The following is a 15,236-nucleotide window of genomic DNA, read 5'->3' on the forward strand; positions in this document are numbered from 1 at the left end:
GGCTCATTTTGAACCCGAGGGGGATTGGATCCGATAGGCTCATTTTGAACCCGAGGACTTAAGCTTTGCTATAGCGTGAAAAGGAGTGGACGATTGTATTTTGGCCTAGTTGGACTGATTTGCCTAATCGAAGAGCCCCTGCCTTACTTGTTCACGTTACTAGACCTCCATATCATATGTGCAAAGAGCCCACCTCGAATACCATAAGAGGTCAGAAGTGGTGACATTATTGAACAAGACATACATATAATCGCAGTTTTTGAATGCGACATTAAAACAAGTAAGACTGCCAAAAAAATCGCATTAATCCGATCGTAATCACATTTTCTGAATGGGATTTATAAACTGATTTATGAATGCTATATGTAAATAAGCGCATACTATATTCCGTTCGCTCGTTGCTTTGCTTACCTGTTCTTCGCCTTTATTTCCGATCATTCGAACCCCAAAGAAAGAAGAAATCAAAAACCCACAAACCCCTTAGCTCCTCTTGTCTCTACAAAGCAATCAGAAACGTAGAGAAGAGGAAAAAAGAATCAGGTAAATTCAACAAAAAGAATATTATATTTAAAGGGGAAAAAAGAGAACAACTTTATGTTTTTTTAATGGCTACCATTATTCTGAATGAGTTGTGTTTTCTTCTTTAATCTTTTTTTCTCATTTTTCAATTGCTTTCAGTGCCTTCATCTCTCTCTCCCCCTCCTTGTTTCATTTCTTGTTCCTTTTTTTGGATCTGGGGTTTTCAAGAGTTTGGTTTTGGTTGATTGTATAAGCTGCTTATTTTTGTTTGTTGGGATGGCTATGGATGACAATTTCCATAGGCAAGGACTAGGGGTAAGATTTTGAGCAACTTCCTTTTTGAATATGTTCTACTTGAGCCTCTGTTATGCAAAAAAAACTTGAACCTTTGTTTTGTTGCTAAAATTTTAATGTTGATTTTTTTCTATTTTTCTTCATTTTAAAGAGATTTTATCTTATAATTTTGAATTGGAGAGGTTTGGTTGTATAGGGAATGGTATGTAGTTGCATTTGGCAAGTTTCTTTTTGTGGATTCTATATTCAGTGCATTTCTTCCTTTCTTTCTCTCCTTGTTTCGTTTCCCCTTCTGCTGAATATTAGGAAATGTGGCCCTATTAGGTGCTTCTGTGGAAGGAAATATTATTTGAAAGCATTAAAATGTGTTTATGTATCTTTTACTAATAATAACCTACTTTTTTTTCCTTTTTCTTTGGAGAAGGTATTAATAACCTGCTACTTTAGCTGAGAAAAGTATGTTTTCTTGTTGGTGGGTTTATGCTTGTTTTCTGGTTCCTTCTGTTATTGGCATGAAATGTATATTAAGTTCCGTTTAGATGTCATAGAGCAAGAATATAGCCTTGAAATGAAGATCATTCGACTTTGTCTTTGATGGTATCGGATTAGCATTCGACTTCATCTTTGATTATAACAGGTTTTAGTTTTGGAATGTTTAATGGTATGAAGAGTTCCAAAGTAATTCAATAAAGAGATGGTATGCAGTTTTCGTATGGTAATATCTTGGAATCAATTGGCTTGTGTGTTATGGCATGCATGCTTTGATAAAGTTGTATTAAGTACTGCGCTATTCTTATGTTTGACTTACTTCACAGGCACATGCACCTCCTGGTTACTTTGTCCGCTTGGAGAACGGAAGGGCTAAAGACGATCTTTATTTGAGAAAGAGAGGAAGGATGAGAAGGTGGCTCTGCTGCACCGGCCAAGTAGAGGAGTCTGACCCATCACATGAAAACGAGCTCCACAAAAGCCCCAAGAACAATGTTGATGGTATGTTGATATTTTTTGTGCTCATGCTACATCAGATGAAACAAAAGTTTATCTCCTTTTTCTTCTCTAAAATGGTCTTTTGGCTCATTTGTCCCATTTGATATTGCTAATAGTTGTAATCTTAAGATAACTATATCCCTTTCGGGGTTTAGAGGACAAATTTATAATACTCTGGAGATTCAGTCAGGCCTATGATTATCCCATGTTGTTGTTCTCTTTCTAGCGTCTTTAAAAGTAGTAAAAGCTGCTATGTACTGAGAGGTGTTTTCCGCAGGGGTGATGCCCATTTGGTGGTCACTGGTCAGTCTCTTTATATCCAGTCTTGTGTTATAAGTTATTTCTGAGCCATTGTGTGATGTAAGTTTAAAGATTGGATTGAGGAATGCAAACTCATCGACAAAGAGCCCATGCAGGACTTGTTCAGAACTATTGGAATGATTCAGTTACCATTCGATTCTACCGGGAGATTTTTAACAATGAATACTGATATGGAATGGATGCGGAAACATGGGAGAATGGAGAAGAAATTTTCCTTTTTTTAAATAAGTAGAGGTATTATTAATATAAAGTCAGTAGCAAGGTGGCACCGAAACAAAGTACGATAAAGCTAGATAGGAATCCTTTAAAGCTGTAAGATAGTGAAGCTTGTGATGGAAAGTTCAACCAACCTTCGTTTTAGTTCCCAAGATATATCAATCGATGGTGAGGCTTGTGACAGAAAGTTCGAGAACAGAAGCAGTGACAGAAATGGAGAAGATAGAAGCTTCCAGCCACTGAAGTTGAGGACGAAGATGAAGTAGACATTAGAAATGGCGTTTCTGATGGTGACTGATGCTTATGAGTGAGAGTTGGGAATGATCTCTGATAGTGAAAACAACATTTTTTTAAGAAAGTAACATAGGTAGCTGCAGTGAAAACAATTAAAGTTTCTCTTTTGCTGATGATTACAACCACAGTGAAAGTATCTATCAGCCGCATGCAAGGATATTTTGATTCTTCGCCGGTATGAAGAGGGAGCGTACAATTTACAAGAGAAATTAAACCAAGCTGAAGCATCCACATGGGTTAGGAGGAATATGCCGAAAATTAGGCAGTTGGGGGTACAAAAAGCAGAAGTGGAGGAAGATTTATTAGAGAATTTTCTTGCACTGCCTTTGTGCTAATTGAATATAATTTTTTATCTTTCTCAAAACAAAGATTTAGTAGAAATTTTGTTGCTAATTGGGAGTAGGGAAATGCCAAGGTTAGTACTCCCAACAAGAGTCCATCTTAAAAGTAGGAGTAAGAGGGAGGTTAAACTGCTGGAGTTTATGTGAGCTTTGGGACAAATTCTAAAAACAGGGAGAGAGGTGGGAGGTCTTCAGAGAGTACCCAATAAAGCTCAAAAATTTATGCTGCAATATGTAGGGTATTAATGATAGAGATGAGAGGAGGATGGTTAAACTGGGGATTAATAAATGGAATGCAAGTTTTGTATGCCTCATCGAAACCAAAATGAAAGATTTGAACCATAATTGTAGTAAGCAATTAGGGGGTTCCAGATGGGGTGAGTAGGTGTAGATGAAAGCTCAAGACAACAATGGGGGAATTGTAATTTTCTGGGATAAAAGGAATTGGAAATGCGATAAGCTTATGTTGGCACAATCAATTGCTGTCTTCATGGAATATAAATTCTGGATTCAATTATTTGTCCAATGGGGTGTTTGGACCCTGAGATAGAAGAGCTATGGAAAGAGGTCGCTGCCCGTTATGGTTTGGTTTCTGTTCCATGGGCCATGGGTGGAGATTTTAATGGAACCCTGCTATGTAACTCATTACTTTTTGGTGCACCCATGAGGTTCCTTTATGTATAGAAGATTGAGTATTGTTCGTACAAAACCATGTCTCTTTGAAGATTTTCTATTTTTCGGTGTACTTCTACACGGGCGTTTGTTTAAACATTTAATAAAACTTTATTATTTTATCCCTTAAAAAATGTATGCTAGGCTAGTGGGTGGTTTAGAGGATTACTCTGCTTAGTACTGCAAAAAGCAAAAAGTATTTAACATTGTACCCACTTTGTTGTGCTCTAATATGCCCCTGAGGCCCTGACAGCATTTTATCTGTTCATTAATAATACACACACACACATACATATTTGTACAAAGTCCAGATAGTTGCTTGATTTTGCATTTCACTCAACTTCCTGGGAAATATGATGACAACGGGAAAGAAAATTCAATGCTTTCTGAAAAGAGGGAAACAATTATTCAGAGCCCATTGTCAGCTTCAGTTCCTTGCTGCTTCTGCTGAGTCTTCTCTAGACAGGCTTAGGGCTATACTTGTTGAGACTTGTTAATGTGTTTTTTATGGTGTTTGATTATTGATAAAATACTTTTGTTGATACTATTCATATTTTTCCGGGGCCTTTGTATGTTGTATACTCTGAAATATTCACTTCTATTGTTGTATGCCTTATCGGAAAAGCTTAATTGGTGCTTCAAGTAGAAAAAGAGCAAAAGAGTCTAGCTGGTACCACAACTAGAAAAAGGTCTAGGTGGTACAGCAACCTAGCTAGGATTCTTCCTAACTGTTCTTATAACAACAACAAAAAAATAAAAGAATCCAGTGAAATCACACAAGTGGGTTCTGGGGGTAATGTGTAAGCAAACCTTACCCCTACCTTATGAAGATAGAGAGGCTGTTTCCGATAGACCCTCAGCTCAAGTACAGTGAAAAGGAAGCAATAAACAAACAATAACAACAACAAGGTAATAGGACAACAGAAGCAAATGACACAACGTGTAATAACAAAGATCTAGGAATACGAAAATAGAAGAACAACTATGGTAAGACTAAAAGCTCATGAATTTGTCTGAGCATATATAATAAGACTAAAATCCTTTTAACTTTTTTCCTATTACGTTTAGCTATCAGGTATGCATGTTAGACCAATCAAAAAAAGGGCTTATATGTGTCTGCCAACTGAATTCGTAGAGCACACATTGAATGTGGAGGATAATTCCTTGCAATTTTGCTAGTCCATTTATCTCTTATATACTTGTGACTTGTGAGATGAGTCCTACTGTTACAATGGGCCAGGTTGGTTTTAATCTGTTCCTTGGATATGCACATCAGGATATCAGAAAGGCTCAAAAGCATCAGTTCCTGCCAAGGCTGAAGTGCAAAAAGCAATACCAACTATAGAGGTCCCTGCATTGTCTTTGGATGAACTGAAAGAGGAAACTGACAATTTTGGATCGAAGGCATTAATTGGTGAAGGATCTTATGGAAGAGTATACTATGCTAATCTAAACAATGGCAAAGCCGTGGCTGTGAAAAAGCTTGATGTTTCATCTGAGCCTGAGACTAATGTTGACTTCCTGAGCCAGGTAACTGTATTGTCTTAATGTAATTTTTCCTTACTGCTTCCATGTCCTGTCATACACAGATCCCACTGATTTTTATTTTCTTTTTCCTCTCTAGGTCTCTATGGTTTCAAGATTGAAGCATGAAAATCTGGTTGATTTGCTTGGTTACTGTGTGGAAGGGAACCTTCGTGTATTAGCTTATGAGTTCGCAACAATGGGTTCCTTGCATGATATTCTGCATGGTATAAGAATGTATCATTTGAATGAGATGTAAATTTATTAGATTGATGAAAAGGTGAATATATGATATATATGCTTTGTGATTGTATTTACACTTGCAGGCAGGAAAGGAGTACAAGGAGCACAACCTGGACCTACACTTGATTGGATGCAACGGGTAAAAATTGCTGTTGATGCTGCAAGGGGCCTTGAGTATTTGCATGAGAAGGTCCAGCCTCCAATAATACACAGGGATATCAGATCAAGCAATGTCCTTCTCTTTGAAGACTACAAAGCAAAAATTGCTGATTTTAATCTGTCAAATCAGTCTCCTGACATGGCTGCTCGTCTTCATTCTACACGAGTTTTGGGAACATTTGGTTATCATGCACCAGAGTAATGTCTTGCACCTTACTCTTCTTTAACTAATCTTTACTTAGCGAAATTGTCCTGTCTTCTTACATGGCAGTACACGTAGTTTAGTTTCTACTTTTTTTGTATTTTGAAATATTCTGATCTCATTGTTTCATGCAACATGCTACTGAATTTTGTATTCTCTTTAGGTATCTAGATTAAGTTTCTTTCCGGATAGGCATATCCTGGACCAGAAAAATCCAATTTAAATGCGAAAATGGATAACAAAGTAGTAGGAATGAGTGTTATCTGTAGGAATATGATGGCGAAACACGACGACAAAGATTATATGTTTTGTATCTTTAGCTAAGCAGAACTGTAGTTCTGAGAGAGGAAAACCCATAAGACTTCAGATTTCTTTCGATATACATTCCTATATATGCACATAGACACACACACACATTATGTGTTAATTATGAGTGAGGTCTTGACGTCAAGATGCATTTGTTAGAAATTACAACAACAACAACATATCCACTGTAGTCCCACAAGTGGGGTATGAGGAGGGTAGAGTGTACGCAGACCTTACCCGTACCTTAAAGAAGGCAGAGAGGTTGTTTCCGGTAGACCCTCGGCTCAGGAAAGATAAATGGAAAGGGCATTTGTTAGAAATTGTAGATTGAATTTATTCTGACAAAAGTTTTCAGGAATAAGGGTATGGGTCAAAGAGTAGTCATGCTACGATTTATATCTCTTATTTGAAATAATTCAAGGGCTCATTATGTTGTTGTTCTCCAAATTATCTTCTTTTCAGTCTCAATCTTCGTTCTTGACAGTTTCCATGAAATGTTAAATAAGGAGAGTACTACTGTATATACTAAGTTATGTAGTGGTATACCAGACATGCTATTTCTCACCTTAGACCATGAGACCATGAAAGTTAGGAATTACATGTGCACTTCACAAAACTCTATGTTAAATGATTAATCAGGGATATGCAACTGTCATTTTCTGTTAACTTTTAGGCATTAGCATGCAGTGTCCTAAAAGGAACCTAGTGTATTGTCAATTTAAGAACTTATGTGGCTTGGTGTAAGCACCAAGAATTGTGGAATGAGAATATGCTGAGATAACGAACGCAATAACAACAAAGCTTCAGCCCCAAACAAGTTAGGGCCGGCTATATAAATCCTCGTTGACCATGTTTCTACATTTAAATTCATCTCAAGCAAACATTATTCTAAATAAAAAAAGAGAGGTAATGGAAATTACCTATATTGCTACTGGCATAAAAAACTTTACAAGGGCCAAAAGACTCCTGAAAGGCATAGGACCAAAAGTAAACGCACTAACATGAATAAAACATTATCCCAACTAATTGTTTTTGCCAATATAGATCATTCTTGCCATCGTGTCTTATCTTTGCTAAGCTTGCAACTCTGAGAGACTATAGGTCTTTTGAGACAAGTTCCTACAGGTCGTTGCATCTAGAGGTCAGTGTTGGACAAACCAAACCATCTCAAGCGATCTTCTCTCATTTTATTCTCAATATGTGCTACTTGCACCTTCTAGCAAATGTGATTATTTTAATCTTATCTTATCTTGTTTTACTGCATATCCATTTTAATATCTCCGCAACACTCATCTTGTGGATGTGTTGAATTTTATGTCTGAATACACACCGAAAGTTAGTCAACTTGACCCTCGTACTACGAACTACGTCACATAAAGTGAAACAGAGGGAGTACTTATCTGAAAACCCTTAGGCTCTATAGTGTTTCTCCATAATTCAAGCTTTTAGTTGGCATCCTTGCAGGTTTCGTCAATTAGCACAACTTTGTCAGCAAATAGCATACACCACGAGCCCTCATCTTGTATTGTGTTGGTTATCTCCTCTATAGCTATGGTAAACAAGTACGAGCTCAATGTTGATCCTTGGTGTAAATTGACAAGGGAAAATTCTTTGTATCTCTTACGATTGTTCTCATGCTAGTGACATGCCCTTCATACATGTTCGTTATAGCATTTATTGATTCAATATGATTTTTTTTCCTTCTCCAATACCTACCAAAAAACCTTTTTGGTACTTCTTCATATGATTTTCCCATGTCAACGAACACCATGTGTAGATGTTTCTCCCCCTCGTGATAAGTTTCTATCGATCTGCTTAGCAAGAATATAGCCTCTATTGTTTTTGAAAGCTCTAGTATTTCTTTCTTCCCATAAAACCCATCAAAAGGCGACAAGAATAAGGAAGAGAGCAGGTAACTAGGAAACTAACTGGCCTTGGAAAGTGATTTGAAGGAACAAAGCTCCGGTTAAGGTAGCATGCTTTCCATGGGTTGCTACTTGGAGTCTTTGCACTTTAATAGATGCTATTTATGTGAAGACGAGATGGAAACTATGGACCACCTTCCAGGGAATGCGGGGAACTACTTTTCAGTATATATGGTATCCCATGGACCATGCCTCAAAGTGTTAAGGCTTTATTAGAGAGTTGGCATCATCAGAAGACACATAAAATATTGAAGCAGATCTGGAGAACCATACCTGTGTATATTCTGGATTATCTGGCTAGAGAGAAATAGAGCTCGCTTTGATGAACAGAGAGATCATACTGTTAGAGTTAGAAGCAAGTGTTTGCATAATCTGTTTATTTGGTGTAAGAGTAGTCTGATTGATAGTATTATATTGACTTCTTAGAGTTACTAGGAAAATATTGTAATCGACTGAATGGTTTTTCCCAGAAATCTCTTGTAACTTTCTAGTACATCTTGGTACATTATTAATAAACCTTTACCTTATAAAAAAAGGCGATAAGAATAGAATTCCAGGCACCAAGAGAAGATTTAGCCTTGTTTTTTCTTCGCATTCATGTAGAAAATCCAAAGTAGTTCTTGGCATGAAGAAAATATGCCCAAAATGTTGAGGATGAAATTTCAAACTTTGATTATCTCCTTTTTTTATGAAGTAAGATGTTGCATTAAAAGCATCAAGAAGATGCAAAGAGTACTAGAAAGAAGTTCAGTTTGCTCCTAAATACAAAAATCTAGGTCAGAGCTTTGAGCAAAACCAAAACCAAAAGGAAAAAACTGGCTTCTAAGCCATAGTGAGAGAGCTAATAAAATCTAACATGGAAATTACATCATTTACGGGGGCTAGATTACTCCAACTGAACAGATTCATCAAACACTTAGACTTCAGGGTGCAGTTGGGAGTTGAAATGCGATCAAAACATTTGCTATTTTTCTCTGTCCATATACACCAAAAAATGCATGCTGGGATCATTTGCCAGATCTTGATGGCCCTGTCAACTTTCCAAGAGTTCCAACTTTCCACTGCTACCTTTATGTTCTGTGGAGTTGCCCAGCTAATTCCAAAAACTGATAGGAACATATGCCATATATTTGCTGCCACTGGGCAGTGTAAGAAAAGATGATTTATTGATTCTGAGCTTTGTTGGCACATGTAGCATCTATTCACCATCTGAAAGTTCCTTCTGCATAGATTATCTTGGGTCAAAATAGCATCTTTAATAGTTGTCCAAGCAAAATACATTACTTTTGTAGGGAGTTTTGATTTCCATATCAGCTTCCACGGCCAATGCTCAATCACTTCATTAGCTGAACATAGTTTGTTATATCCTGCCTTCACTGAATATATGCCTGTGGAGTTGCCCCACTTTGATTATCTCCTTTACAACAACAACAACAACATATCCAATATTATTCCACACCTTGGAGTTTGGGGTAGTGTGTACGCAGACCTTACCCCTACCTTTTGATTATCTCCTTTGTTCTTATAAATTGGAAATTGAAATTGGGGTACTCTTTCTCCCCTCCTCGGGCATTCTACCACTTCTTGGTACATCATTAAATAGCTTGGTAAGCCATCCTTACTCAAACCTTTCCAAGACACTTCTAAACCTCTATGGGAACCACATGCTTTTCTAGTCTTCATATTTTTTATGGTAGTCTTTATTTCTGTTGGCATGGCAAAGTTTCCATTGTGCTCAGATGTATTGAGATTCAAAATGTTATTCTCGTGATTTTAGGTGAACAATTGATCAAAATAGCCTCTCCATCTCTCCGTGATGATGAGATGAAGAATAAGCAAGTAACAGAAAGGTTCTAGTTTTTGAAATAATTTTCTAAGCTACTGGCATATATATATATATATATATATATATATATGTATATGCTACACCTTGAAAGGCCAATTGAGGCACCGATTTTTTGTGTTTTCCCAACCTTTTCTAAGACTTCATAGAGGTTGATTAAGGATTTCCTTCATCTTATGAAGATTAGCCATAGAGGTCTACTTGAGCCACACACAAGTTTTGAAAGAAGATACCTCAAAATAAGCGAATTCTGGCTTGTGAAAGAAGAGAATTCTTTTTGGAAATTGAAAAAAAAAAGAATCACTTTGGAAATATACTCTGGATTGGCCTAATTTTCGTGGATGGTCTATTTTAGGTGTTGTCCGGAAATTATTTCCAACTTAGACGTTTGGACATGAATTGGTTGATATTTGAAAAAAAAGTATTTGAAGTTAAGTGGAAAAAAGGCATTTGGAAGTTAAAGTTATGTTTGGACATGAAAACATAGTTTAGGTTTTGACATTTTGTTAATGAAAAATTGACAAGAATTGTAAAACTCTTAAAACTTGTTTTTGAAATTCCATATTTCAAGTTTGAAGTTGAAATAATGAGCCAATTTGCTAACAAACACTTAACCAGTTATTTCAATTTTTTTTATAGTAGTTATGTCACCTAAACAGAGGAAAAAAGCATTTAGGTTACGTCATATTTAAGGAAGAAGGTCTAATGTAAATTCTTTATAGTGATGGAACTTCAGCTCCCAAAATGATTCGTCTTTTATAATGTAAGATTTATTGTTGTAAGACAGCAAAATCTGGAAAGAGTACATCCAAAGTCACAAAGTATGTAATGACCACTGAACAGATAAAGTCCAGCATAGCATCCGACTCTAACAAATTTGTTGCTGCCATGTTGTAAGCAAGAATATACATTTGTGTTTAAGCTTAAGAACCAAATCATTCTTGTCTTAAAAAATTCTAGTGTTTCTTTCTTTCCATATAATACAGAAAATGGTGGCAGGAATGGTGTTCCAAGTAGCAATGAGTGATTTTGGAATTCCTTTCCTATGCCAAGCGATCAGGAGTTCCAAAAACGTTCTAGGCATGTACCATTTGATACCTAGGATGTTGAAAACCAGATTCCAAAGTCGACGGGAAACTTTGCAGTGAAGGAAGAGATGATGAACATCTTCCTCTTCTTCCTTGTAGAGGCTGCATCGGTTACATAACCGGAAGCCTCTCTTTTGCATGTTGTCTAAGGTGAGACATTTGCTGTTTGCCGCTATCCAAGTGCAACATTTCACTTTATAAAGGGCCTTGTTCCTCCAAATTGTTTTTCGAGGACAGACGATGGGAGAAGCCGAAGAGCAAGAGAAAGAATAGTAGCAGCTTTTTACAGAGAAACACCTTTGGGATGGAAGTTCCATTCTAAGTGATCCGAATTAGAGCCAAAGGATGGGAGATTATGGAATAACTGAAGCATCATAGTATAACTATCAGGTTCCCAATCATTAATATTCCTTCTAAAAGGGATGCTCTAGACTAGATTTTGCCTGAGCACGGAAATGGTGGCATCAGGGTGAGTGATGCAACTTTAGAGGGACGGGAAATCGAATTTCAAAGGGGTATGGCCCAACCAAGAGTCTTGCCAAAACCTGATCTTTGTTCCATTCCCTACCTGTAATGTAGCATGTTCTCTGAAAGAGTCCCACAGAGATTATGTTCTTCCATAAACTTAGGCCGATAAGAGGAGAGGGTATCTTGGTTGACTAAGGACTAGCCGGACCATACTTGACACTGATCAGGTGCCTCCAAAGGGCATATTCTTCCGTACTAAACCTCCATAAGCATTTGCACAACAAACTCTTGTTATGCGCACTCATATTTCTAACTCCAAGCCCGAGGCCTCTAATTTGCTTATGAAGTGTAACAATTTCCCACTTTACAAGGTTGAAGGATTTTTTCTCCTTGTTTCCTTGCCTAAGGAAATTCCTTCGAAGCTTATCAAGTTTTTCAGGAATAGAAGAGGGCTATGGTGTAAGTGGGCAAAGCATGCAACACTGTTGATGAGAAATAATCTAGCCCTCAAGGAAAGATATTTTCTTTCCTAATCGGAAAGTTTCTTCTCGCATTTTTCAAGTATTCCATCCCAAATAAAGATAGAGAAGACTTAGCACCAAGAAGGAGGCCTAGATATGTAGTTGGCATGGTTCAAAAATTGCATCCCGAAAAGATTGTAGCACCACCAACAACAACCTAGTAAAATTCCACTAGTGGGGTTTGGGGAGGGTAATGTGTGCGCAGACCTTACCCCTACCCCGAAGGAGTAGAGAGGCTGTTTCCGAAAAACCCTCGGCTCAAGAAAACAAAAAGACAAAAGGAGACAATATTAGTATCACCACAGAAATCATAGGAAAAATAGGAACAACATGAAATCGAGAAGAAAGATGCAAAGCAAAAGCGTTAGCTAGTAGATGTCCTGCATTGAAAAGTGAAATAGTAAGACACAACATTGTCACTAAACTCGCCTATCTCCTAACCTACAACCCTAATACTTGACCTCCACATCTTCCTATCAAGTGTCATGTCCTTGGAAATCTGAAGTCTCGCCATATTTGAAACATTATTCACTGGAAGTAGATTACTCTTAGAAAAATTAATACATAGCCCTAAGATAGCCTCAAATGCATTAGGAATGACTCTTCAACAAAGAATCTGAGATACGGAGACCTCACAATAAATAAAAGTGTTGTCTACGAAAAGAGTATGAGAGATGTCCAATTGCACAGTATCTCCAATGGAAGGTAAGAACCTTGTAGCCATCTGTGTTGTATTGCCGTGCTGAGCATGATGCTAAGTCTTTCCACAACCGGGATGAAAGGAAATGGAGAAACAGAATCCCCTTGCCTTAAACCTCTATGAGAGGGAAAGAAACCTTGCGGAGACAATAATAAAAATGGAGAAACGTACCGGAGATATATATATAGAAGTCCAACTAATCCACCTTTGGCTAAAAGACAGATCCTTAAATAAAGAGAGGTGAAACTTCCGGTTAACATGATCAAGTGCTTTCTCAATGTCCAATTTGCAAAGTAAACCTGGCATGTCTTGTTTTATCTTGGAATCAAGATATTCGTTATCAATAAGGGAAACCTCCATAATTTGTCTGGCCTTTAATGAAATCCGTTGAGAGGAGACCAGTTCCCAAAATTCTTCTTTAATCTTCCTGCTAAAACTTTCAATAAAATCTTGTTGAAACTGCCCACGAGGCTAATGGGTCTAAAGTCGCCCCCTTCCTTTGCTCCTAATTTCTTGGGGATGAGAGCAATGAAAGTGGCATTTAAGCTTCTAACAAATATTCTTGCTCGTGGAAGTGATTCGAAGCATTTAGAAGATCAAAGCATTCAACTTCCAAAATGATTGTTTTGTTGTTCCACATGGTAGATTTAGTAGTATTGTGTGTTCCGCGAGCCTAGTAATATCCCTTAGGCAATGAGATTAGATTATGCGAAATTTGCTATGCTCTTACCAAAATGCTACTACCATACTTAGTTTGGTCTAGTGGTAAGAGCGCAACACGTGATGTGTAAGCTAGGCGCATGTCACCTGTTCGAACCTTGCTGCAAACAAAAGCTTGGTATTTAAGTGGAGAAGAGTAGAGGGACGGACTCATTATTCACCGAGTTTCGAACAGTGCGCCGCTGACAATCAGGGATTTCTCGTTATAAAAAAATGCTACTAAACCTTACCGAGATTTGTGGTGGAATGTTCGGATATACTTTTGTGCAAAATACACGTAAGCTGATAAGCATAAAGATTCTTTAACTAGTTGTTATTTTTTCATCTTTCTATAGAGATGCCAGGTTTGTTAGGTTTTGTTCTATGACGTTGCCTGAATTTTGAAGCTTTGTTATTTAAGGAGGTTTGCTTCGTAACAATAGTTGTCTACTAAGATACCTAAAGTTTTGGTACAAAGCTTAATGACTGATATGAGATTTTAATTTGTTGCTCGTTGTGTCATATTCTATTTTACCAAGTTGAGATCTATGTTATTATGTTACATTCTTTCTGCTGCTTATTAGTGGCAAAATTCTTCAGACTGTTGTTTTGAGGAGTTTTATCTCAACCCAACTTTCAAAAAAATGTTTACAGATACGCAATGACAGGACAATTGACCCAAAAGAGTGATGTGTATAGCTTTGGGGTTGTTCTTCTTGAACTTTTGACGGGAAGAAAACCTGTAGATCATACGATGCCTCGTGGACAACAGAGTTTGGTTACTTGGGTGAGCAATTTGAGTGAAATGACATGTTTATTTTCTTGTATTTCTTCTCATTTTGTTTTGGTAACAATTATTTTCTATGCTTGATTATATATTTGTAATGCTTGTAGGCTACTCCGAGACTAAGTGAAGATAAGGTTAAGCAATGCGTCGATCCAAAGCTGAAAGATGTTCCTGCAAAAGGAGTTGCTAAGGTTTATCCCCTTCCCCTATCTGACGTCATTCTATTTTCCTTTTTTCTTGTTTGTTGGTAAAAGCTTCCCCTACCTTCAGTGAAAGAAAAAGTAAGAAAGGAAAAAGATGGAAAGAAAAGGAAATAGACAAAAGATGTAAATAAGATACTTAGCAACCTATCCCCCAACACCCAAAAGACAATAAAAGTCTCTAACGAGTCTAGTGGTAATCTTTTTCCTGTTTGCTTAATTCAGTTGGCAGCTGTTGCAGCGCTGTGCGTGCAATATGAGGCTGAGTTCCGTCCTAATATGAGTATTGTTGTCAAAGCTCTTCAACCACTGTTAAAGGCACCTGCTCCTGCTCCTGCTCCTGCTCCTGAGTCATAGGGGCTCTAGTTTCATTTGCTCATATCATATACAGTTTGACAACTGATTGCACAGTTTGAGTTTGATTACGCGGCGATTTCTTTTCACTTGGATAAAAATCATGTTTTCATTCCCCCCCTCTCATGTCTCTGGTTTGTTTAGCCTATTGCAGTGTCATGTTAAAGAATGGGAGTGCTTTCGAGGGTTACTGTAAAACTGGGTTAGGTTACTTGTTGATATTTTTCGTTTTCCTCATTTTGGTGGTCTATCCTCCTATCAATTTGTGTATTATCATTTATTTTATGGATTGAATGATGAACATCTGGTATGCTACTATGTTTTAAGTAATGTCAAGGTTACAAACGTTGTTGCACCATTGTTCCCATATTTTTACTGTTTTTTCTTTATTGATTTCACACTTCAGAAATCCATTAGGATCTTTTGTTTCTTCTAAACTAATTCCTCCAAAATAAACCCAGATCACTAAAATAAATTATTTAAGACCATATGAAGTATCCAAAGCATGGCGTGACAGTTAACGAAACTGAAATTTTGTCAAGAAAAATTAAGAGCAAAGGACTTGAAATGGAT

At 37.2% G+C, this 15,236-nt stretch overlaps 1 protein-coding gene across 2 annotated transcripts; it reads left to right on the forward strand.

Annotated features, from left to right (window-relative positions):
• Window positions 1-235: 235 nt before the first annotated feature.
• On the forward strand, window positions 236-15,018 carry LOC104241303 (PTI1-like tyrosine-protein kinase 2). Of its 2 annotated transcripts, none has more exons than XM_009796241.2 (8): window positions 236-540; window positions 1,629-1,803; window positions 4,921-5,174; window positions 5,269-5,395; window positions 5,495-5,768; window positions 13,977-14,109; window positions 14,217-14,300; window positions 14,535-15,018. In XM_009796241.2, exons 2-8 carry the CDS (start codon window positions 1,710-1,712, stop codon window positions 14,664-14,666), a joined length of 1,098 nt encoding a protein of 365 aa, XP_009794543.1. In that variant the 5' UTR covers window positions 236-540; window positions 1,629-1,709; the 3' UTR covers window positions 14,667-15,018. The 2 variants fall into 2 exon arrangements, with proteins under 2 accessions (XP_009794543.1, XP_009794542.1); XM_009796240.2 differs by lacking the exon at window positions 236-540 and adding an exon at window positions 652-834.
• Window positions 15,019-15,236: the final 218 nt, after the last annotated feature.

This window comes from Nicotiana sylvestris, chromosome 1, assembly GCF_000393655.2.
Source record: "Nicotiana sylvestris chromosome 1, ASM39365v2, whole genome shotgun sequence".
In the NCBI taxonomy this organism is placed as follows: domain Eukaryota; kingdom Viridiplantae; phylum Streptophyta; class Magnoliopsida; order Solanales; family Solanaceae; genus Nicotiana; species Nicotiana sylvestris.